At 40.3% G+C, this 24566-nt stretch overlaps 1 protein-coding gene across 2 annotated transcripts in view; it reads left to right on the top strand.

Annotated features, from left to right (window-relative positions):
- Nucleotides 1-24566, top strand: part of SPOCK1 (SPARC (osteonectin), cwcv and kazal like domains proteoglycan 1) — a 684049-nt gene that overhangs the window by 198996 nt on the left and 460487 nt on the right. For both annotated transcript variants that reach the window (XM_089529606.1, XM_089529615.1), the window contains exon 3: nucleotides 16389-16434. In XM_089529606.1, coding sequence (XP_089385732.1) covers nucleotides 16389-16434 — 46 coding nt within the window. The remainder of the gene's footprint in view (nucleotides 1-16388; nucleotides 16435-24566) is intronic.

Raw genomic sequence — 24566 nt, 5'->3', positions numbered from 1 at the left:
GATCCAGCAATTGACCCACCCATCCTACCACCCACCCTTTGTGTAGTATAAGCCTTGCTGGTTGCTTTGGGATCGGGTAGGAATTTCCACTCTTTTCCATGTTGTTTTTTTTTAACTTACCATACACTGTATCTTAGGGAACTGGCAATTGACTTGGTGGATCTGCAAATAGATGGTTATTTGACAGGTAGTGGGGAGAGAAAAGCAAGATTTTGGTGGACACCTATTGCACCCATTTTGGTGAAGGGATGGTCTCTGGAACTACCTGTTTTGGTCGTGGGACTGGAAGGTGAGACTACCCTTAGGGCTAGTCTGGGGGCTGTGCCTTCACTTTAAGTCACACAATTTGGAGGGGGGGATTTAATAGATTTGCCTTCCACTGCAGGGCTGGCCAAAGAGCAATGCAAATATTTGGGTTCTCCCTGGGGCTCTGGTGTTCACCCAGGGGGAATATGGTGGAGACCTATTGCCTCACTTGCTCCCTCGCCAAGTTGTTCCCCATATTGTATATCAAAGTGTTTAAATTAGTTTAGTAGTTCAATAGGTCAATAAAGTGGCCAATCCAAATTCTTGTATCTCGCCTCATTATTCCCATTGTGGGTCAGCAAAATGGAATATAAATATCAGCAAGGCAACCAATGACAAATAAATCTACTCACAAATACATCTCAGTATGTCAAATGGTGTTTACTCACAGATACGTGGATACAGGGTTAGAGCTTAAAGGTGAAGTCTCATCTAAATTAAGCACCTAACTAAAACATCATTAGTAATGAAAATACATTAACTTGAGGAGATCCCAGTTTTCTCAGCCTTTCCTCGTCCTTCAGTACCACTGCTATCATCAATGATCTTTGTATATTTTTATCAGATTGTCATGTACAAAAGTCATAGCTCTTGAATTTCGGCTGGCTTGGGAAATGTATCACTATGTTTTGAAGGATTCCTTCTGCTGAAGGGGTGGGGGTGGGGGAGAAAGAAACATTGCCCATGGTATATGAAATCCACTCACTGTGGAAACCAGACTAATTGAATGAATATTCCATATCCCCCAAGAGAGATAACAGAATAAGATTGCTAGAAAGATTACAGTGTGTTGAAGAGGTTGAGAGACTAACCTTTCTACTAAAGCAGCTCTCATCTGTAGTTACAACTGGGAAATCTCCATTCACATTAACCAAAAAGAAAAAGAAAAAGAAAAATGTAATTTGCTGACACTACAATTTGCTTTAAATAGACATTAGGCCTTGGGGAGATTTTTATGGTCCAGAGTAGATTTGTGTCAGTAAGCAGCAGCTGGTGTTGCTGCTGCTGTGCTAACATTACCTTCATGTTGGGATGAATCTTCAATGTTACGAGGTACAGGAAATTTAAAAAACAATTATAGCTTCATCTTCCTAGGACTAATTTCCGAGGAGGGAGGACTCATAGTTATTTCCAGTGCTTCTTCAGTACTTTCTGTTGAATCTGAGTTTTGTTACATTATTCTGATGGCATGGGAACTACAGTAGCAAGGTTTCTTCCTGGAATGAATACCCTCCAACAAGATGAAAACCATGATATGGGTGACCAAGCAACCTCAGACAAATCAAGATTACAATAGTTATAAACAAGGAAGAACAGACAAGCTAGGAGAAGCTGCAACCATTTCTTTGCTTGAGTCTACAGGGAAGGGCAAGTTTCTGCCCCTTCCTATCCAAACCCAACACCCCGGCTGAGTTAACTGAGTCAAAACTACTTTTGGACTTTGAACTCATTTTGCAGCAATTGAAATAGGAAGAGGACAAAGACAAAAGATGGTAGGAGGAAAAAGAAACTGGGATATTTCAAAACCAGTTGAAGAAATGGGATGACAGAGGATTAATTGGGAATACCCCTGTCAAATTGGGACATCTGAGGGTTAGGGGATTGTAATTGCTATTATTATTATTATTATTATTATTATTATTATTATTATTTATATAGCACTGTAGATTTGCACAGCGCTGTACATAAAAACAACAAATATAAAAGAGTAAACCTGCCTATGGCGTACAATCTAAGAAATGATAGAATAATACAAATAAAATACATAGCAATACAGGAACTGGTTCTGTAAAACAGGCAACAAAAAGAGCATCAAATAGCAAGTGACAATCACGCAATGTCTGGGAACGCTTCTCTGAACAGGATGGTCTTCAACTCCATTTTGAAGCTGGTTAAAGAAGTGATGGCCCTTGCTCGTGAGGGAAGAAGGTTCCAGGGGCAGCAAGTGAAAAGGGGCGAATCCTAGATGGGGAAGAGGAAATCCTGGGCTGGGACAGCTCACTTTGACTACCTGAACGGAGGGCCCTAGTGGGATGGTGAGGAGAAAGAAGGTCTGATAAATAAGGGGGGGGGGGGAAGCCCATGGAGAGTTTTAAACGTCGACAGCAGGAGCTTGTACTGAATATGGAAAGGGAGGGGGAGCCAGTGAAGGGATGCCAACAAAGGAGAGATGTGGTCAGAGCGATGGGCGGATGTGATAATGCGTGCAGCTGAATGCTGGACAGAAATTAAAGGACGGAGGTGAGAAAGAGGAAGCCCAGCCAGGAGGAGGGACAATCATAATCTATGGCACATCATGGGATCCTCCTGCACCACATTATCCCATCAGTGCAGGGAAGAGCCACAATAAAGAGTTCTTCAAATGCTCTGCAGATGGAACACAGTGGTGGTGGGGTCAATAAGTTTGACTTATCAAGATAAAGGGAGGAGAAAAGTCACTGTGTGCCAGTGCTGAAGTTGGAAATGATCCATATTTGTGTATGGTGCTTAGCATTACATTTAACAAAGTTTCAGAGTGCTGAATGTGTGAGGTTTCTGTGAATATCTATAGAATTTATTGTCAGTTCCTCTACTGCTATAGATATAGCTGAAAACTAATAGCCAAAATGCATTGGACTACATTCCTCCACCCCTGCCAACAGCTGTTTCTTGCAACCTTCAAAAGCAAAGCTGAGATTAGCAATTCAATTCTTTAAATGTGTGAATGATGGCTTGAGAGTGGTATGGCTCCTATGGAGCTATTTAGTTCATTATCTTCTTGCTGTGGGATTTATATACCAGCATAAATAATAACTCCCATTAATCTGACAAAAGACAAGTATTTATGGCCCCATTTAGCTAATGTGACTGGTATTCATAAATATAAACATCTTGTGTAAGTTCCTCTTTTTTGACAAGCAAGCAAAATGTCTAAGAAATGTGTTCCTCTGTTATCAAAAGTTTGCATGTACTTAAGGGTGCTAAATTTCTCAGTTGATAAAGCAGAAATGGAAGAAGCATGGGTAAGGTTTCTGGATGGAGATACATGTATTTGGAGCTCATGTAAGTTATTCATCTTTCAAGGACCAAGAAAATTGCAAAATCCTATTTATTTTGATTGCACTTCTGTTGTGATCCCTAAATGTACGATATTTTTGATCACTTATTTTATTAGTGTTCACTTATTTTATTAGTGTTCACTTATTTTATTAGTGTCATTCAGATAAGAAAATACTAAAATAACGCAAATCACACCAATTGCATGAAGACAAGCTAAGAGCTAACAAACTGAAAGATGGTGGCACTACACAAGACTTCAAGAACATTAAAACAAATTGCTGGGAATTTTTCAACTTGGTAAACAAATATCAAAATGGATTTCTTCAGTATTTTATCTGATTCATTAAGAATTTAATACATTTTGATACAGATGCTAGTTAAGTTACTTGGAATGTGCATTGAAAATTTTCATTGATGTCACTACAATTTTCACTTAATTATTCAGAGAACTGAAACTCTCCAGGGGTTGACAACTTGCAGCTCTATGCTCCATATATTTTGGGACCATAACTTCCAGCATTTCTCACCAAATGGCCCAGGATTGATGGGAGCTGAAATCCAACAAGATCTGGAGAAACACACTTTCCAAGTCCTTGCCATGCACACTTGATAGATGTTCTGGAGTATCAAGCAGACAAACTGCTGGATCTGTTACTGGTATTCAGAGAAGGAGTGGTAACATTATTAAAGACCATATGCAAGTTTTGGGGACTCATATTGCTGACTTTAGTGCAAAGCACACTGCAGAAATAATCCATTTTGATACCACTTTAACTGCTCTGGCTCAATGATAAGGCATCCTGGGAATTGTAGTTTATTGTGGCACCAGAGCTCTCTGACAGAGAAGGCTAAGTGTCTCACAAAACTACAGTTCCTAGAATTTCCTAGCATTGAGCCAGGGCAGTTAAAGAAGTCTCAAAATGGATTATTTCTACAGTGTGCTTTGGACCTTTGAAAAAGAGGCAGGCATTCCAGCCCCAAATTCTTCTCTGGCCTGGTTCAAAGTATCGATCAAATGAGGACTAGTATTAACATTTTTTGTGAAGTTGAAAGAAAATATCAAAATATTATCTGTCTTACCTCAAAGAAAATTGCAGCTTGGCACGATATTCCTGGCTGTATGGTATGTAACGGTGAGAGACTTTGTAAATTTATTAGTTAATTAAGATTCTGACAAAGACTGTGTCCTGGGCATTCCTGATCCTGAACTGTTGGCTCTAAGAGGTGCATTATCAATAGGTATTACTTCATTTACTATGAGGGTATTGGTTTGCCTCCTTTTTTGGTAGCTGTTAGGACAATTCTAATAGTATAAGATCAGATTTGTTATTTATGTATAATGTCCCCTTTAATGTACTGTTACTGCTTTTTACTTCTTTCTTGCTTTGCTCTTATCTCAGCTTTATTATTGCTGTTGTGGTTTACATGAGGGATGTGATACTATATGACAATAGTAAACAGGAAAAGTTGTTACTGTGTATGCCCTGAAGAAAAATCCAATAGAAGCTTCAATAGGGATGAGTGTAGAGGCTGTTTCTATAAATATATGGGTGCACTTTGGTATCAGAAATGAGCTCCACCCACCTGTACTGTATGTGCAAAGAGGACATGGCAAGACCTCCAACCTGGAAAGACTGGTAGGGGAAATCTCACTTCCCTGGACATGCTAAGGGGCATGTTCCCTTTCCAAGAAGACTAGTACTGTAGCTGGAGTTCTAGCCTGATTATTCATTTGACTTTAACAGCATCTTGAAATAAGCACAGAACAAACTGTGAGAAAGTAGTAATTGCACAGTAAGTCCTCTAACTGCAGCAAACAAAAGTCTTACCCTATCTGCAGTGTAATTCCTGAATATCCAAATATGGGATCAATGAAAGTCAATTTTAGAGGTGAAGTTCAAAGCTTTCATGGCTGGCATCCATAGGGTTTGTGTGTGTGTGTGTGGGGGGGGGGGGGGTTAGGCTATGTGGCCATTTTATTGAAGAATTTATTCATGACATTTGACCTGCATCTGTATCTGGCATCTTCAGAGAATGGTGGCATAGAAGAGACAGGATAATGTGGAGACAGAATAGGGAAACTGATGAGAAAACACAACCTCCAAATGATCTACAGTCCGACCAAGAAAACCCAGCTAATAATAATAATAATAATAATAATAATAATAATAATAATGTGATTTATTTATATTCTGCCTTTTCTTTGCAGAATCAAGGCAGACTACAAAGCAAAGGGATCAAATATACAAAATGCATCCCCTACCAAATACATTACAGCAAATATAATAACAATACCATAATTATATAAAAAAGAAAAATACATAATAAAGAATACAAAATACAAAGTCCAAAATACAAATATAGCATATTAGCGGGCCCATTACATAGCTTAATAATCTAAACAATTTCCAGCACTCCCCTAGCAGCAGAACAACAATCCATATCAATTACAAATGTTAAAGTAACATGACATAGGATAATAATCAAACATAACCTAGAATAATAAAGAGAGCAATCCCCATCTCTCCCCCGATAAGAAAATAGCTATCATCTACACGTTACATACTGAGAACCAGAAATCAGACCAGGCACCAACTACTAACTCTGATTTCTCTTATATTGATATTATTCTTGCTGTTATATCTTGAGCTGGGGGAAGGTGGGAAAGGGAAAAGAGCTGGAATTATAGAAGGGGGAAATTATAATATAAAATCTGTATTACAACAGAAACTACGGGAAAGATGTCCAGTGATTGCATCACTTTGACAAGGGCCATCCAATCCAACCCCCTGCCATGCAGGAAATCACAATCAAAGCATGCCTGACAGATGGCCATCCAGCCTCTGTTTGAAGACCTCTAAGGAAGGAGACTCAACTACACTCCGAGGGAGTTTGTTCCACTGTCGAACAGCCCTCACTGTCAGAAAGTTCCTCCTAATGTTGAGGTGGAATCTCTTTTCCTGGAGCTTGCATCCATTGTTCCGTGTTCTAGTCTCTGGAGCAGCAGAAAACAAGCTTGCTCCCTCCTCAACATGACATCCCTTCAAATATTTAAATAGGGCTATCATATCACCTCTTAACCTTCTTTTCTCCAGGCTAAACATCCCCAACTCCCTAAGTCGTTCCTCATAGGGCATGGTTTCCAGACCCTTCACCATTTTAGTCGCCCTCTTTGGACACGCTCCAGTCTCTCAATGTCCTTTTTAAATTGTGGTGCCCAGAACTAGACACAGTATTCCAGGTGGGGCCTGACCAAAGCAGAATAGAGTGGCACTATTACTTCCCTTGATCTAGCCACTATACTTCTATTGATGAAGCCTAAAATTGCATTGGCCTTGTTAGCTGCCGCATCACACTGTTGACTCATATTCAACTTATGGTCTACTTGGACTCCAAGATCCTTTCACACGTAGTTTCATTCAGCCAGGTGTCCTCCATCCTATATCTGTGCATTTCATTTTTCCTCCCTAAGTGCAGTACCTTACATTTCTCCGTGTTGAATTTCATTTTGTTAGCTTTGGCCCAGTTTTCTAGTCTGTTCAGGTCATTTTGAATCTTGATCCTGTCCTCTGGGGTATTAGCTACTCCTCCTAATTTGGTGTCATCTACAAATTTGATAAGTATGCCCCCAATTTTGTCCTCCAAGTCATTAATAAAGATGTTGAATAGCACTGAGCCCAGGACAGACCCCTGTGGGACCCCACTGGTCACTTCTCTCCAGGATGAAAAAGAGCCATTGTTGAGCACCCTTTGGGTTCGGACGGTCAACCAATTACAAAGCCATGTAACAGTTACTTTGTCAAGCCCACATTTTACAAGCTTGTTTGCAAGAATATCATGGGGAACTTTGTCAAAGGCCTTACTGAAATCAAGATATATTATATCCACAGCATTCCCTTCATCTACCAAGCTGGTAATTTTATCAAAGAAAGAGATAAGGTTTGTCTGGTATGACTTCTTTTTCTGAAATCCATGTTGACTTTTTGTGATTATGGTATTGCTTTCTAGATGTTCACAGACTCTCTGTTTAATGATCTGCTCTAGAATATTTCCTGGTATAGATGTCAGACTAACTGGACGATAATTGTTTGGATCTTCTTTCTTCCCCTTTTTGAAGATGGGGACAATGTTTGCCCTCCTCCAGTCTGCTGGGATTTCTCCTGTTCTCCAGGACTTCTCAAAGATTATTGCCAATGGCTCCAATATTACATTTGCCAGCTCTTTTAATACCCTTGGATGTAGTTCATCTGGTCCTGGAGACTTATATTCGTTTAGGTTAAACAAGTATTCCTGTACTATCTCTTTACTTATTCTGTGCTGAAATTCCTCTTTTCTGTCCTCTGCTCCATTATCCTCAGGTTGAGCACCCTTTGCCTTTTCTGAGAACACAGAGGCAAAGAAGGTGTTGAGTAATTCTGCCTTTTCTCTGTTAGCATTTTGCCATCTTCTGCATGCAGTGGCCCTACCGTTTCTTCTTTCTTTTGCTGCAGACATATCCAAAAAAGCCTTTTTTGTTGTTCTTAACCTCTGTAGCAAGCCTGAGTTCGTTCTGTGCCTTGGCTTTTCTGACTTTACCCCTACATAGGCTCGCTATTTGTTTGAATTCCTCTTTGGTGATTTCCCCATTTTTCCATTTCTTATACATGTCCTGTTTTAAACTTAGCTCAGTTGAAAGTTCTTTAGTCATCCATCTTGGTTTCTTGAGACATCTCCCATTTTTCTTCCTCATTGGAACTTTTTGAAATTGCGCCTTCAGTATCTCCCTTTTGATACTCCCATCTGTCCTGAATTCCCTTCTCTTTTAGTATTCCTGACCATGGGATCACCTCCAGTATTTCTATAAGTTTGTAAATACTGATGAACTGGGCAAGCTTCCTGGTTGTGTAAGAAAGACAACATGCCCCCTCTATCCTTGCCCATCCTGGTTGACCACTCAAGGAGGGGATGCAGTAACATTACCTTAGGCTATAATCAATGCATCCCTTAGGGAGGGGAAATTTCTAAACTCAAACAAGCAGTGGTTAAACCACTGTTGAAAAAAACTTCCCTGGACCCTTTGATAAGAAATAACTACAGACCATTCTCCTTACTACCATTCTTGAGCAAAGTGATCGAGAAGGCAGTTGCTTTCCAACTCCAAGCCATCTTGAATGAAGCCGATTATATAGGCCCATTTCAAACCGGCTTCAGGGTGGCATACGAAGTTGAGACTGCCATGGTCGCTTTGGTCAATGATCTCTGTCTGGGCATTGACAGGGGAAGTGTGACCCTGCTGGTGCTTTTGGACAACTCAGTGGCAATTGATACCATAGACCATGGTATCCTTCTGGAACGCCTGAGAGAATTAGGTATCGGGGCACTGCGCTTCAGTGGTTCCATTCCTACCTCTCGGGTAGATTCTGGATGGTGAGGCTGGGGGACAGCTGCTCTCGTAAAAGAGAGCTGACATCCGATGTCCCTCAGGGCACCATTCTGTTCCCCATGCTGTTTAATATTTACATGAAGCCACTGGGAGAGATCATCCGGAGGCAAGGGGTGCGGTGTTATCAGTACGCCAATGACACCCAAATACATTTCTCTATGCTTCCAACTCTTGCAATGACCAAAGATGGCATCTCTTCTCTGAATGCCTGCCTTGAGATGGTAATGGGCTGGATGAGGGAAAAGAAACTCAGTCTGAATCCAGAGAAAATGGGGGGTACTAGCGATAGGATCCCTAGGCCCAGGCAGGGAAGTTTGTCAACCTGTCCTGGACGGGGTCACACTTCCCCTAAAGGATGAAGTTCGCAGTTTGGAAGTACTCCTAGATCTGTCTCTGCAGTTGTCATCTCAAGTAGATGCAACTTTGGAACTGCGTCCCTACCTGGACCAAAAGGATCTTGAAGCAGTGGTACTCACAGTGGTAATCTCTCCTTTAGATTTCTGTAATGGGGCTACCTTTGCACCAAGTTTGGAAGCTTCATTTGGTTCAAAATGCTGCAGCCAGATTGGTCACTGGAACATCTAGGTTTGACCACAAAACACCAATATTAAAATCTTTTCACTGGCTGCCGATCAGCTTCTGGGCCCAATACAAAGTGTTGGTTATTTCCTTGAAAGCCCTATATGGCTTGGGTCCGAGTTACTTAAGGAGATGCCTCTTCCTACACAATTCACCCCGCACTCTCAGGACATCTGGGAAGAAATTATTAGAGTGTGCAAAAACTAGGTTAACAACAACTTCCCACAGAGCATTTTCCGCCATAGCCCCCAAGTTATGGAACGACTTGCCAGAAGAGATCCACCTTATTACCACCTTAGATGCCTTCAAGAAGGCACTCAAGACAGATCTCTTCTGGTGAGCCTATCCACCAAATTTGCTGCAACATATCCCACCTCCATTAGTACTATATGTTTTATGAAAGTTAATTGTGTTTTATTAAACTTATTGTATTGATAATATGCTATTGTTTTATTGTTATTGTTATTATTGCTGGAATAATTTGTTTGTTGTAATCCCACCTTGATCCACAGGGAGAGGCAGGAAATAGAAATAAAAATTATTATTATTATTATTATTATTATTATTATTATTATTATTATTATTTTAAAAGTTATACCGGTTATGTTTAAGTAAGCCAGTCTCCTCCTGTCTCCAGCAGGGAAGAGTCCTCTGGGTGGGGTTCTGATGATCCAGGGAGATATAGAGCCGGTGTTTAAGTAAGCTGGTCTCCTCCGGCCTCCAGCTGGAAAGAGTCCTCTGTGTGGGGTTCTGGTGGTCCTGAGACACATAGAGCCGGTGTTTAAGTAAGCCGGTCTCCTCCTGCCTCCAGCAGGGAAGAGTCCTCTGGGTGGGGCTCTGATGGTCTGGGGAGACATAGAGCCGGTGCTGTGCTCAGCGAAGAACAGGAAAAATCCTCTTTTGGCCGCAGGAGTTCACCACATATTGTGCAGCTGTGGACAAGTCTACATAGGGACCATAAACGCAGTGTTCAAACGTAAATCAAGGAATATGAGAGACACTGCAGTCTTGGTCAGGCAGAAAAATCAGCAGTAGCAGAACACATTATAAACCATCTTCGGCATAAAATGCTATTTAAAAACACTAAAATTCTGGGCCACACCAACAATTATCAGGTCAGAATGCACAGGGAAGCCATTGAAATCCATAAACACCTGGGCAACTTAAACAGATAAGAAGAAACCCTGAAAATAAACAAAGTTTGGCTGCCAATCCTGAAAAACACAAAAATCAAGACCCAGCAAAAGCAAATGAAAACCATCAAGGATCAGGGTGTTTTCCACAAACAATGGATTGCTAATTAAGTAAACCCTATCCTCCTTGCATATAATATGATAATAATAATAATAAATTTTTATTTATATTTCCCACCTCTCCTTGTGGATCGAGGCCAGGTTACAACCATAAAACAACAATAACATCTAGATTATATGCAATAAAACAATAACATTGCTTAAAAATACAATTCAAGACAATAAAAACATCATCTAAAATACATAATTACATCCACAAGTGGGATTTTTCCTTAAATTCTTCATAGAAGATTGGGTGGGTAGGCTCGCCAGAAGAGATCTGTCTTAAGTGCCTTCTTGAAGACATCTCAGGTGGTAACAAGATAGATCTCTTTCGGTAAGTCGTTCCATAATTTGGGGCCATGGCTGTATATGTTCTGTGGGAAGTTGTTGTTAACCTGGTCTTTGAATAGTCTAATAAATTATTGCCAGATGTTTTGAGAGTGCGGGGCAGATTATGTAGGGAGAGGCGTTCCCTCAAGTAACTTGGGCCCAAGCCATATAGGGCTTTAAAGGTAATTGCCAACACTTTGCATTGCGTCCGGAAGCTGATTTGTAACCAATGAAGGGATGTTAGAAATGGTGTTATATGGTCTGACCTAGATGTTCCAGTAATCAATCTGGCTGCTGCATTTTGAAACATTTGAAGCTTCTGTATTGGTACAAAGTTAGCCCCATGTAGAGCGCATTGCAGAAATCTAAACAAGAGATTAATAGTGCATGCACCACTGCTTCAAGGTCCTTTCGGTCGAAGTAGGGACGCAGTTGGTGTATCAGCCAAAGCTGGTACCAAGCACTCCTGGTACCAAGCATCCACTTGAGATTATAACTGCAGAGATGAATCCAAGAGTACTCCCAAACTGCGAACTATCCTCCCACTCTGAGGCCTTGCCATTTACCAACAAATGCAGATTAACATGTAAATCATTTCCTCTTTACCAAGGGTCACACACTACATATACCCCACACACCTCCATGCCACCATTCTCTGAAGATGCCAGCCACAGATTCAGAGGAAATATCAGGAATAAATTCTTCCAGAACATGGCCTGAAAAAAACCCACAGAAACCCCCTATAATTTCAGAGGTGTCCATAACTTTAACAGTATTTTTCAATGCAACAGCTTATAAAATAGCCATTATTTTACTTAATTTCACCTAAAGCATGTCACTTTTTGACAGATATTTAATGTGTTTTTTAAAGAACTTTACTGTGTACAAAGTTGAGTGTACATATATCAGATAATGCTAAATGATCTGCTACAGGATTTAGAAAATTTTGTATTAGTCTCATTAATTTATCCAATAAAAAAGACACAATTTAAATTATGAAGTGAAATACCTATTTCAGAGTTCAGATAGCAAAACTTTAGTGTTCTTAAGATATTCAAAATTCTAGATGTTCTTCTAGTTTGTGGAGACCTCTTTAAATTTAAGTGTATATTTTCATATTCCTCTGTCATGTAATATCAGTGTCAGATAACTAAATTGCTACATCTACAAATCTAAAGTACATTCCAATCTTGAAATTCTAAATCATCTTGAATGGGATGCATATGTTCTTGAATTGTTGTATGTGAAAAGCTGAAAAATGATAGAATTCCTTTGCAGCATGTAATTTCATTCATTTGTTTTTCTTCATTTTTTATGCTTACGTAATAAGGAAGTTGAGGTATGTTTGATTTTTCTTACTAAAATTTGAACTAAACAGTACTGCATGACATGCTATGCACTGTAAAATTTTACATCACGTCTTACCCTTTGTGTCCCAAGTTACTTCGTTCTTTTTTATATCTGGTTGTATCTGGTTGTGAAATAAAATAGACCTTCTTTAGTAATAAATGGTTTTCTTTCCCAGTTCTGTTGAAGATTTAAAACATAACCTTTTGGGGATTAAATTAAGATGTAATAACCTCAAAACCTAGAATACCCTGGAGTCAAAATAAATACTTTTACTTCTCCCAAAGATTTAAGTGGGTTTTGCTTTTGGTACATTTTGCTGATAGTAAAGTGTGATACCAATTCAGGGATAACAGTGGGTAGCTTGGGGACAGATGCAGACAGACACACATACACATCATTTTCTATCTCTTGGTGCCCTGAGAAAAGTTTTTCAGATCTATACATACTACAACTCTTTTTGGCATGTTCTCTGTAGTATATGAAATATACATCTATGTATGCAATACTGGTTGGAGAACATGTCCTTTGGCAATGCAAAGCTCATACTTTAGCAACTTTGTTCTGGAGCTTGAGTATTTGTGACTGTTGAAAAATAGATATCCCATGTTGATATTTTTGAGCACCAAATGCTTCCAGAAAGTGATTAGACTCTGGATTGCAGGGAATAGAAACTAACTGAGAGCTTTTTTTTTTAACCTTTAAAGTATTCATTGTATGAAGCCATGAAGACAGTTTCCATATATTGTTTATGTGTGCCTGCGTATTTCTTCTCCAAGTCCAGTTTCACATGGAATGATATATTCTGGAATGTGTTTACCCATAGTGTAAAATAGAGGTAGGCAACCTTTTTGACCCGGGGGCCGGGTTGCTGTCCCTCAGACAACTCGGAGGGCTGAAGCCAAAAAAATAATTAAATATTTTTTTTAAAAAAATTAAATAAATAAATAAACCAGGACAAATGTAGGACAAAAATTAAAATGGAGGACACTTTTAATAAAAAAAATGGAGGACACGCAAAAAAGTCTTCTGATTTTTTTTAAAAAATGTTAATATAAATGCATGTTTCTGAGGCTTCTATAGACAATTGCTCCCCTTGCTCCCCCTTGCCTGCGGCTTGCCCCCACTTGCTCCTCCTTGCCCCTCTTGCCCGCCGCTTGCCCCCACTTGCTCCTCCTTGCCCCCCTTGTCCACCGCTTGCCCTGCACGCAAAGGCCCCGTGCGCTTGCGCGGGAGGCCAAAGGCCCCAGTGGTAATCTGCGGCAGGGCCGGGCTGGGGCCGGTCCCTAGGTCTCGGTGGGCCGCATGTGGCCTGTGGGCCATAGGTTGCCGACCCCTGGTGTAAAAGATAGAAACTACTGGTGGAAATGTTTCCTCTGGCACCCTGTTCATTGGAGCTTACTCCCTAATAAGCAAGTTTAGCATTGCATACTTAATTTCTGTTCATAGTTTATCTGATTACTGAGTTTTGGAAGCCTTTGTATTCCAGCTCTCTGCAGTGGGATGAACAAATATCCTCATCTAAATAGGGTTAGGAAAAGAAGTCAATACTTTATAGCCCTGTCTCTCCAATCTTCTCTGTTAATGCAGTTGGCCCTCCATATCCACAGATTGTTTTAATCCACAGATTCAACCATCCACGACTTGACTATATTAAAAAAAAAAACAAATTCCAAAATGCAAACCTTGATTTTACCATTTTATATGAGGAACACCATTTTACTATGCCTCTGTGATAAATGGGACTTGAGCATACACAGATTTTGTTACCCATGGGGGGTTCTGAAACCAAACCCCAGCAGATCCCAAGGGCTCTTACATTGGAGAAATCTCCATTAGACTATAGGAGGAATAGACCTACACAGGACTGTGCATCATAATCTTTCAGTAATGTAAGTAGACTGTATATCTTCTGATGTGTCTAATTAAGCCTGCTGTTGTTATTTGAGGACCATACTCAGATACAGGGATGGTATGAATGTGTTAAAGTCACTGAGCCTAATAGTTCTGCATCATATAGTTTATCATTAATTCAGCTGAGGTTTTTCCTGATCCATTCATTCTTAACTTTGCTACTTCTGCCACAATATATTCATTGCTGTCTAATTTATTGTTATTATCCCCAGAAAGCTCCCTTTATATTTACCAGTATTTGCCAGACTTAAAAATAATATGAAGATTTTTGCTCTGGTAAAGTTCTTCTGTGTTACACCACCACATCAAATTTGACTGTACTATGTTTTTGAATGGGTTTTCGGGTCAGAAAATGTGGTCTGAAAAGCTAATAAGTTGAAGAGAAGGTATCGCTCCAATAATAACAGGAAGCCCAACTAAACCTGCATCTTCTATCTTACAGAAATATTATCACTATGCATCTATAGCTATATCTATGCTTATATTATTTCTAAGATGCCCTAGATCAGAAAAAGTGAGAGCATTTTTTTTTTTTAGATACAGTCATTCAAGAGACTCACCATTTAAATAATTTAAATCATTTGGTACATTAGAGAATAAAAGAGGGCAAAGAAACATTGAATGACTGCATTTTATATCAAGGGTAATTACAAGCAATTAAGCTTAAGTTGAGGTACCTTCCAGTAAAAATTTTGTAAGGAGAAAATTTGCTTGTGCAAGTAATTTAGTCACTCAAAATAGTAAAACATTGTGCTGACTAAATCCACTGCAAGATCATCTCTCTTCCCCACTCCCAACTCGAAAACTGCAATTCATGAATTCCTGGATCAGCAGCTATATAACTCCATTTCCTCTCAGCCACTGACATAACATTGGAACAGATTCCTACTTGTAGCTGGTATGTACTCTGAATGACCCTTCTGGACCACCTGGAGCCCCTGGTGTCACCTTACTAAAATGATTGTTGCCTAGACCATGTCCAGAGGTTGTTGCCCATTAGACTGAGATATGATTGTTTGAACACAACGACTGTGGTTTCTCATTTCCTGGATGTGTGTAAGGAGTTAGAAGCCTACATTATGCATGAAGATAAATATTTTCACATACTTACATATTTTTATCAAGTATGTTCTGTGTTCATTCCTCTTGTACACAGCCTGTTACTTGTCACATAATCTGCTTAATTTGCCAAATACATTAAAGTTCCTGGAGCATAAAAGGTAAAGGATGGGGATTGACAACATATCAGTCCTGTCTGCAGACACAGAAGGAAACACACATTTACAACTAAAAAATAAAGCCATTGTTGTATTTTAAAGCATATCATTGATGTCATATCCCCAAGGTTCATAAACTTTGGCTTGGAAAACTTCAATGATTATTTTGCCCCAGCTAATTTATGCTCCACTCTAGATTAGAGGTACCTTCCCTTATACCTGCAACTGTCTCATGCAACCTCTGCAGATACCTACTGGCCTAACACTGTATTCCTCCTTATTGGCCATGGAAGCTATGGCTTGGTGGCAACTCGAGTAGGGCAAAAGGTTATACTATTTCCAGGTTAAATCCCTGCTGTTCCTCTGACTCTTTGCTACATTTCCCTTCATCCCTGATACCAGCATTGCAATAGCCCACAAAGCAAGAAATAAATGGAAGGGTGGCCCTACCTGCTGTCTTTGGCTCAGCTTCTGCCACAGCTTTAGCCACATCTGGGAAGGTGAAATATCTGTTGGCATTGCTTACACAGCAGCAGCAGCAGCAACAACAGCTAGTTAGTGACTTGGGGCTGAGAGATGGATGGACCAAAAGGTCTGGAACGGAACTTTAAAATAACCCAGCTGCCTCTGAGTCTTAAGGGGGAAAATAGTCCCATTGGACAGGCCCAAACAAAAAAGATAGGGTTTTTTAATTTTAAAAATCAAAAACTGTAAAGATGACACCAAATGTTGAATTTTAAAATATATCATTTTCTCTTTTTGTTTGAAAAATCATCCTTTCTTTTTAATTCTGTTTTTCTCTTGACACAAGAGCATACTATTGAATAAGTAATTCAAAAATAACTTTGTATATTTTTGTATAAAAAAACCTAGTAATAAAAGTGATGCAAAAGAATACTTACCTTTCATTTTAACCTTTTGTTTCCATATTCTGTTTAGGATGATTATTTCAGAAACTGGAATCCAAACAAGCCTTTTGATCAAGGTAAAATAAATATTAGATTCACTCTGTTAAACTGTTTTGTCTTTTGAACTCTAAAGCCACTTTTTATATTTGCACTAATGGTAAAGATTTGCTCTATTTTAGAATTTGGAAATTTGGGGGGGGGGGGGGGTTGCTTTGTGTGTTCTACTTTGTGCCTAGATTCCAAATATTATTTTCCAGAAATACCATATTGTTCCCTCATTTGCACAAAAATCTTAACATGGAATCCATCCCCTTAGTGCAAAAAGGAGTCTATGGCGGGTTGCACACCGCCATTAAAGTACGGAGTCAGTCCATATTAGGGTTAGGAAGGTGCGGTGCTTCCGCACCCCCCTAACCCTAGTACGGACTGAGTCCGTACAAAATGGCGGCTCCCCTTCCACATGGGGGCCACCATGACGACGTCATGACCGCGCCGCCTCTATACGGGGCGGCGCGTACGTGACGTCGTTGGTCCGCGCCAGGGCGCTTAGTGCGCCCTTTCCGCGGACCAGGAAGGAGCTCCGTTTCAGAGCTCCTTCCTGGTTTGCGGCGCCGCTTTGCATCGCTGCGCGCAGCCTTCAGATGGCTGCGCCCAGCGAGGCAAGGGAGAAAGGGGCCAAGCGGCCCCTTTCTCCTCCTCCCCACCACCGCAGGGTGTCCTTGGGGCTTGAAGCCCCAAGGACACCCCTTTCCAGGCTGCGGGGAAGCAGCGTTTTGCCACTTCCCCGCAGCCTGAAAAGCAGCGGATCAGGGCCTCAGCGGCCGCCGTTCTAACAGCTGAGGCCCCGATACACCGGGGAAAGGGGCAGGTACAGCCCGCCCCAAATGGGCGGTCTGTAACCCACCTATGTTTGTTAACCTGTCTTATTACTGTATTTCTGTTTCTTTAATTATATTTTAAAAAAACCTGTTCATCTGACAATTGAAATGTTGTACCAACAAAGAAAACATTTACTGCAATATCTTTTGTGGTATTTCTATTTTTATTGCTGTGTTTCCTTTCCTTTTTCTTTCTTTTTCTTTTTCTTTTTGTAGGGAATGTGAACAAGTAATGTCTTGGTTTGATTTCTCAGTCTGAAAATCAAAGGTCAATGTTAGCAATGTTGTCATACTATCACTGAAGGACTGTCTTGCTAAATGTGATTTTTGTTTCATCATGAGTGCAAAAATCTCCTAGGGCAAAGGGTACATTCCTCAAATGTGTTAAAGGACAAGTTGTCAAAATATCATTCTCTCATCATAGAAAAGAGGGGGGAACAACCACTACATTGTAGTATATATAATGAGAGATATAAATAGGGAAAGCCATGATGAAATGTAGTCTGCACAGTTCAATTTTGGTAATATGTAACAGATATATATTTAAGCCACCAGCTCTGTCGGAAAGTCATATGAAAACTGCTACTTGCTGTGACCAATTATTGCTGTGACACACTCTCAGCTATGAGTTTGTAGTAGAACCTCATTGACACCATATGGAATTTCCAATGGACTCTTCTCAAACTTTTTTCTCTTCCCTCCCTGCTTCAAAACATACCCTTTTTAGCCACTGACCAAGACATCTTTTTGACCTAGTAACAGTCATGTGTTCTGTCGTTGCATATCCAGAGGTCTTTGCTTATAGCCCCATGCATGTAGCCTATTGCTGCTGCATGAAAGGATCCATACACCACATTAGAAGAAGATATCTCTTATCCCACTGATAAAGTACTCTCAAGAACTTTAAAGCAATAGTCTACCTAGCTCCTTGCTCTCTCAGTCACATCAGAAGAAATAAGAGAATGCAGTGTCATCTGGTTGTGATAAAGTCATATAATCCATTCATATCTTGGTTTGAGGTGGGCAGGAAAAGATAATTGCACTGCCTGCTTTCAATATTCAGTATTTCTTTAGAAATCATGCCTTTCTCCCAGCTGCCACCTATTCTTTTTGGAGGGGAAGGCTTCAACATAATGAGAGTTCCTGCTATTCAGAATGGTGGAGACTTTACTTTTTTAAAAGAATTATATAAGGATGGTTGGGAATATGGTACTTAACAACTTCTCCTTAGTGACTAACAAGGGACCTTTCCACACAGGGCACAGAAGTAGGGTCAGTTCGCATTGGTCGATGCGTATTCGCGTCATATCGCATCGTTCATTCACACCCGCGATCTCTGAATACGCTTTCCTGATTCGTATTTGCGTCATATCGCATCGTTCATTCACACCTGGGCGGCCTTCCGAATCGAGGTTTTGCGAATCGGCCAATGCGTATTCAGGCAAAGTGAAGCAAGTGCAGATTGGATAACCACACCAGCCCAATACAATGTGTATTGGCCTATGCGCATCGGCAACCTTGCGCATGCTCTGTGGGGCTCTGAACGGGGTGCAACATTTTTAACTTCCGGGGTGAAGAATGAGGCCCTGTTTAGCACGTAATATCACGAGAATTGCTGCCTTTAGCAACTTACGAAAGGGGTATGCACCATCTGTGTGTGTGTGTGTGTGTGTGTGTATGCACACACATAAATACATACACACACACACACACACACACAGTGGTAAAGCCAAAAGTGAGATGCCTTTTTTTATGTGTACACACACATTTGTCTGTATGAGTGTTTATACACACACACACACACACACACACACACACACACAGATATACACACATATACACATAGTGGTACTGCCAAAAGTGTGAAGCCGTATTTATATGTGTACACACACAGCTGTCTGTGTGTGTGTGTGTGTACACATATACATATATACACACATATACATATATATATATATATACACACACACGCGCGCGCACACACACACACACACACAAACAAACAAACTGTGGAGCAGCCGAAAGTGTAATGCTGCATGTATATGCTTACACACACATCTTTGTGTGTGTGTATGTGTGTGTGTGTGTGTGTGTGTGTATATATATATACATATACATACATACACACACACAAACACACACACATATATATATGTACACACACACACACACACACACACACACACACACACACACACACTGTGGAACAGCCGAAAGTGTAATGCTGCATGTATATGCTTATACACACATCTTTGTGTGTGTGTGTATGTGTGTATATATATATATATATATCTACATATACATATATACACACATATACATATACATATACATATATATATGTGTGTGTGTATGTATGTATGTATGTGTATACACACACTCACACACAAACTGTGGAGCAGTCGAAAGTGTAACGCTGCATGTATATGCTTACACACACATCTTGTGTGTGTGTGTGTGTGTGTGTGTGTGTGTGTGTGTGTGTGCAGTGGGCCCTCGCCTTACGCGGGGATCCGTTCCGGATCCCTCCGCGTAAGGTGAATTCTGCCTATGCTCAAGCCCCATTGTAAACAATGGGGCTCGTGCACGGCAGTGCGGCGGGGCGTGGGGCGCAACGGGCGCGCGCGCCCATGCAATTGAATGGGACGCACCGCCCCTTCCTCCCCGTGCGCACCCCGCGGCTTGAGCACGTATGCTCAAGCCACGTAAAGCGCGCCCGCGTATGGCGTGAGCGCACTGTATGTATGTGTATATATATATATATACACACACACATACATACATACATATACATATACATTTCCCCCTCCCCCCGACACAAAAGTTTTCTGCTTTATCTCGTTCAGTGGAAAAATTGTTCCCCAGCCCCGGCGGTTGTCCTGAAAGGGGAAAGGGCCAACAGAAGGAGATGGGGAAAATTCCAGCACAGCATCATGGGAAATTTGTAACCCGTTGGTCTTCAGGAGAACCAGCAGATTGGATGTACCCACCAGCCAAAGCAGCAGAGGTTTCGCACTGGCCATCAATACGGATTCCGTGAATCCACTATTTTTGCGGACTCGCAAAACAGAGGAGCCGGCTGCCTTCAGTTCGGAACTCCGCCATGAATACGCATTGGCCAAAGCGTATTCACGTTATATCACATTGATCAATACGTATTCTGAGCTCACAGGTGTGGAACACCAATGCGATATAACGCGAATACGCATCGACCAATGCGAACTGACCCTACGTCTGTGCCCTGTGTGGAAAGGTCCAAGGAAAGAATCCTTAATCATTCATCTGAAAAGAATAATTCAGATTGTTGACTGCCAAGAGACTGCACTACACCTTCTAATAGGACAGCAGTGATGGTAAACCTCAGTTTTCATTGATGTGATGGTAAATCTTGACTTGGGTTGAAAACACTGATTCAGATTTTTCTTGCTGCTGGAACTATCAGGATATATTTTTAAACCTAAATTAACTGTGCTGCTTTCCTACAGAAGCTGTGCAGCTTACCCTGTAAACTGCACAGTTTTCCGGAATCCACACAGCTTCTTCTGAGAACAGTGCAGACTTTCCTGAAAAGTGCTGTTTTTGACATGGAAATAAAGGATGGAAGACTGACAGGGAACAAATAGGAGATTCCTCTGATAGTCCTCTTACCTGTGGAACCTCATTCTTTTTTCTATGTAATAAACACTGAACAACTGTGAAAGTTGTACATTTGCTAAGGATATTTATCACTGCAGTGCAGCCAAAGTCACTCCTTCTCTGCCTGGCTGTTTTCTATAAGGGGTTTAATGCATTATAACTTCCCTGTTCCTTAAGCTGCAATGTGATTCATGACAAACCTCCTTGCCCCTACCAAGAATAGTTCACCTTTCCCTATTAATTGCACAACATTTAGGCTGTGCATTATTCCAACTAATCACCACAGCTGCAGCATCCATCACCCCTCCTGTCCCAGTAGAGTTCTGTCACATTATGAGATCTTTATCTTCACTATTTCCCATCCCAAAATGTGACTGGATATACAGATTGGATATCCCACCCAAACCAATAACCTACCTTTTCCTATTAAATCACACAGCATTAATTCAGCCCAGGTTTCTTTTTCAGATTTTTTTATTGCTTGTCTTCCATTTCTCCAGAGAATTGTAAATTAAGCTGTTTGTATCTGCAAACTTTCAGAAGTCACTCAAACTCACTCTCTGTCTATTAATGCAGTTTGGTACCACTTTAACTGCTGTAGCTCCAACCTATGGAATCGTGGAATTTGAAATTTTATAAGGTCTGTTGTCATCTCTGCCAAAGGGTGCTGGTGCCGTGCAAAACGACAAATCCCAGGATTCTGTAGGATAGAACCATTTCTACAATATAGATACACCCTATCCTTTTCTCTGGTTTTCCATCACTTTTCCCACCACTCCAAATGGCTACAATATCAAAATCTCTTCTTTGTATAGGGATGTAGTGGCCAGTTTACTTCTGCTTTTTGTACACTATTCACAAATACGTAGCAAGAAACCATATAAGTGGGTGGGTTTGGTCTTTTTCCCACCTCAGAAAGTTTCTGTATTCTGTGCATAGTCAAAACACCTCAAGGATAGGAGTTTACTGCAAAGCTAGAAGGTTGATCAAATTCCTATGCAGTTCTGGGAAAGTGTGCGCATTATTTGTGTCAGGAACAAACAAACAAAAGTTCCCACAAAGATCTGGGAACTTTTGATGTGCTGTTTTTCTTTCTGCATAAGTTAATCAGGAACTCTAAATTCAACCTCAGTTGGGAAATTGGCAAATTTCCATTCCGTCCCTATGGGTCAGTAACATTTTTCTTATAGCTGATACAACATTGCCACTAAAGCTAGCAGTATAATAGAATGCTCTGGTGTTCTGAAAACCACCAAATAAGATAAAAACAAAGCTGCCTGAAACTGTGTTTCATTAAGTCTCTGTTATTGGCAAGGAGAACATGTGGGACAATTAACCTTCCCTGAATCTTGCTTCATTAACATTTAAACAGATGCTATTGATCATCTCTGCTCTGCATGGTGTCTACTGCAAACAAGCAGTGCAGGCACTGTTGCATATATAAAAAGACAACAGCCAAAGTGGTGGTCAGCATGACAAATCATGTGTTTTTTTTAAATTCCTATGTAAGAGCTAACCAGGAGTGTGATAAGGGGGGGGGACCCCAGCCAGTTTTCATATGCACTGCAGACTCCCATATTCATTGGTATGCAACATGATACATGTCAAATCAGTTGCAGATCAGTATTTCTCCTAGTAAGTTCTAAAACTACATTCAAGATGTAATAATTGCTGCTAAAGAGCTGCTTTGCCCTAGGCTGCTGTGCTACAGATTTATCTCCTGCGTTTTTCTTAATGCCGTCTTTGGACTAGGGTTTAGGCAGTCAGGTATGCATAATTCATCATTTGCTGCTACTGAATACTAATCAATACATCCTTGTTTGGACTAGATGCTCAGTGGCATGTGGACTACTTGAATCCCTGTTTGAGCCTTGTTTCCTTGATTTAAATGATTAACTCATTGTTTCCATTATTTAAATAGCATCTTTTTACCAGTGTTAAATTAGCTTCCTCTGTGGACATATAATCATTTGCATCTGTGATTGTTAATGTATAATTTTTTTATGTTCATGCAGCTTATGCACCTATTTTCTAATCAACCTTTCATAGTGATTTGATGTGTGTATGTATTACAAGGGGGTGGGGTTTAGTTTCACTCTTTGCTTACATGTGACCATTTTATAGAAGTAATCCATATCCTCTTATTTTGCATTAGCTGTTAATTTTTTTTTTGTTTGTTGCTTTAGATTTTCCTGGGTTGCAAATGTCCTTGTGTTCTTGGTATTCCAATGATGTCAGTTCTGTCTCCTATATTATTAATTGCCTTATTAAAGTTGCTAATCAGTCTATTGACATTCTATTGTGAATGCCAAGTCCCCAGTATAGGGCTTCTGCAGGTACTCTGCACATTCCTCCTCCACCCTCCATGTATTTCTCACTCACACACACACACTTACATACAGAAATCAAAGCACAGCTATGGTCTTTTGACATACAATTAGTGACCTGTTTAAAATTATTGATTAAGCTGTTCAGCAATCAGACTTCATAAATTGGCTGGCCATCATCAGATAATTCACTCTGACCGTTAGACAGGTCCTGTTTCCTTAGGACAAAATTAAAAAAAATGAAGAGATAATTGATACAATGCAGCACAGAATATTTCTTATTACTAGAAATTTCCTTACAAGCTACATTGTCAAGATTAAAATCACCTCCTTTATATTCACTCATTCCCATGGAAATCATGAAGACTGTCCCAAACAAGTAAATAGAAAATTACTGCTGTACAATTTTCCTTTACAGCTAGTCATCAACCTAGGCTGGTATTCTGGTATTCTGGCATCAAAACCACAGTGAATGTTTGCACCACAGCATATTACATCTTTGATTCTGTGCTCTGCATGTTGGATGTGAAACTTACAGAGAAAAAAGAAATAGAGAAAAAACTCCAGGTTTCCCACCATTATACTTTTGGTCTCAACATCCATCCTATTTGCACTCCCAATAGAAGGTTCCAGTAAACTAAGTGGGATCTACCGCTTACATCAAAGAAAGCTTGCATGGGTTTCAGGTTGCCAGTTGCCATAAAAGGGCAATTGAACTTCAATGAAAATGAAGCAGATTGCCTCGTTCAAGTTATTCTTATGATGTGTTGTGAGTTTTATCCCAAGTAAGTTGTTCCTGGTGATGTTCATAGTGATGATCATGATAATGCACATAAGAAGAGGACAGCAGCACAAAAATCATTCCACAGACAAACTAGGACACCATAACTTACTAATGTCTCAATCTTTCTAGTTGTACTTTAAATACTAATTTAATTTGTCAATGGTCTTTGTTATGGTGTTTAACAAACCTTTTGAACTCCACCCTCCCTTAAAAATCTCACAGGGATAATTCTTCAACTTGAATTCTCACTCCTGTGGGGTTTATTTGTTTGATTTAAAGGAGAGTGATGCAGAGATAGAAAGATATGGAAATGATATTGGTAGGAAATCTTCCTGGCCATCAAACTGAAGTGGGAATTTACAGGATAATAATTAACGTGTTTTGTATACCTTTAGCGTTATTTTCTCTACTAAGGCTGTGATACTTTTTCTCTTTCAATACTCTAGCAGAGGTTCTTCCACTTCAGATGTGAGAACTTGACAGAGAATGAGAGAACAGGTTGAGCAAGAGATGTAAGAGGATGAAAGGATGTTTTCCTCCTCTCATTCCCCTGTAGACTAACAATGGCACCCAATAGGGAGAAG

This window comes from Sceloporus occidentalis, unplaced genomic scaffold (assembly GCF_023333645.1).
Source record: "Sceloporus occidentalis isolate IW3139 unplaced genomic scaffold, rSceOcc1.0.p SCAF_1, whole genome shotgun sequence".
Lineage (NCBI taxonomy): Eukaryota > Metazoa > Chordata > Lepidosauria > Squamata > Phrynosomatidae > Sceloporus > Sceloporus occidentalis.
The sequence above is the reverse complement of the archived record's forward strand: the minus strand, read 5'-3'. Positions and strand labels throughout refer to the sequence as shown.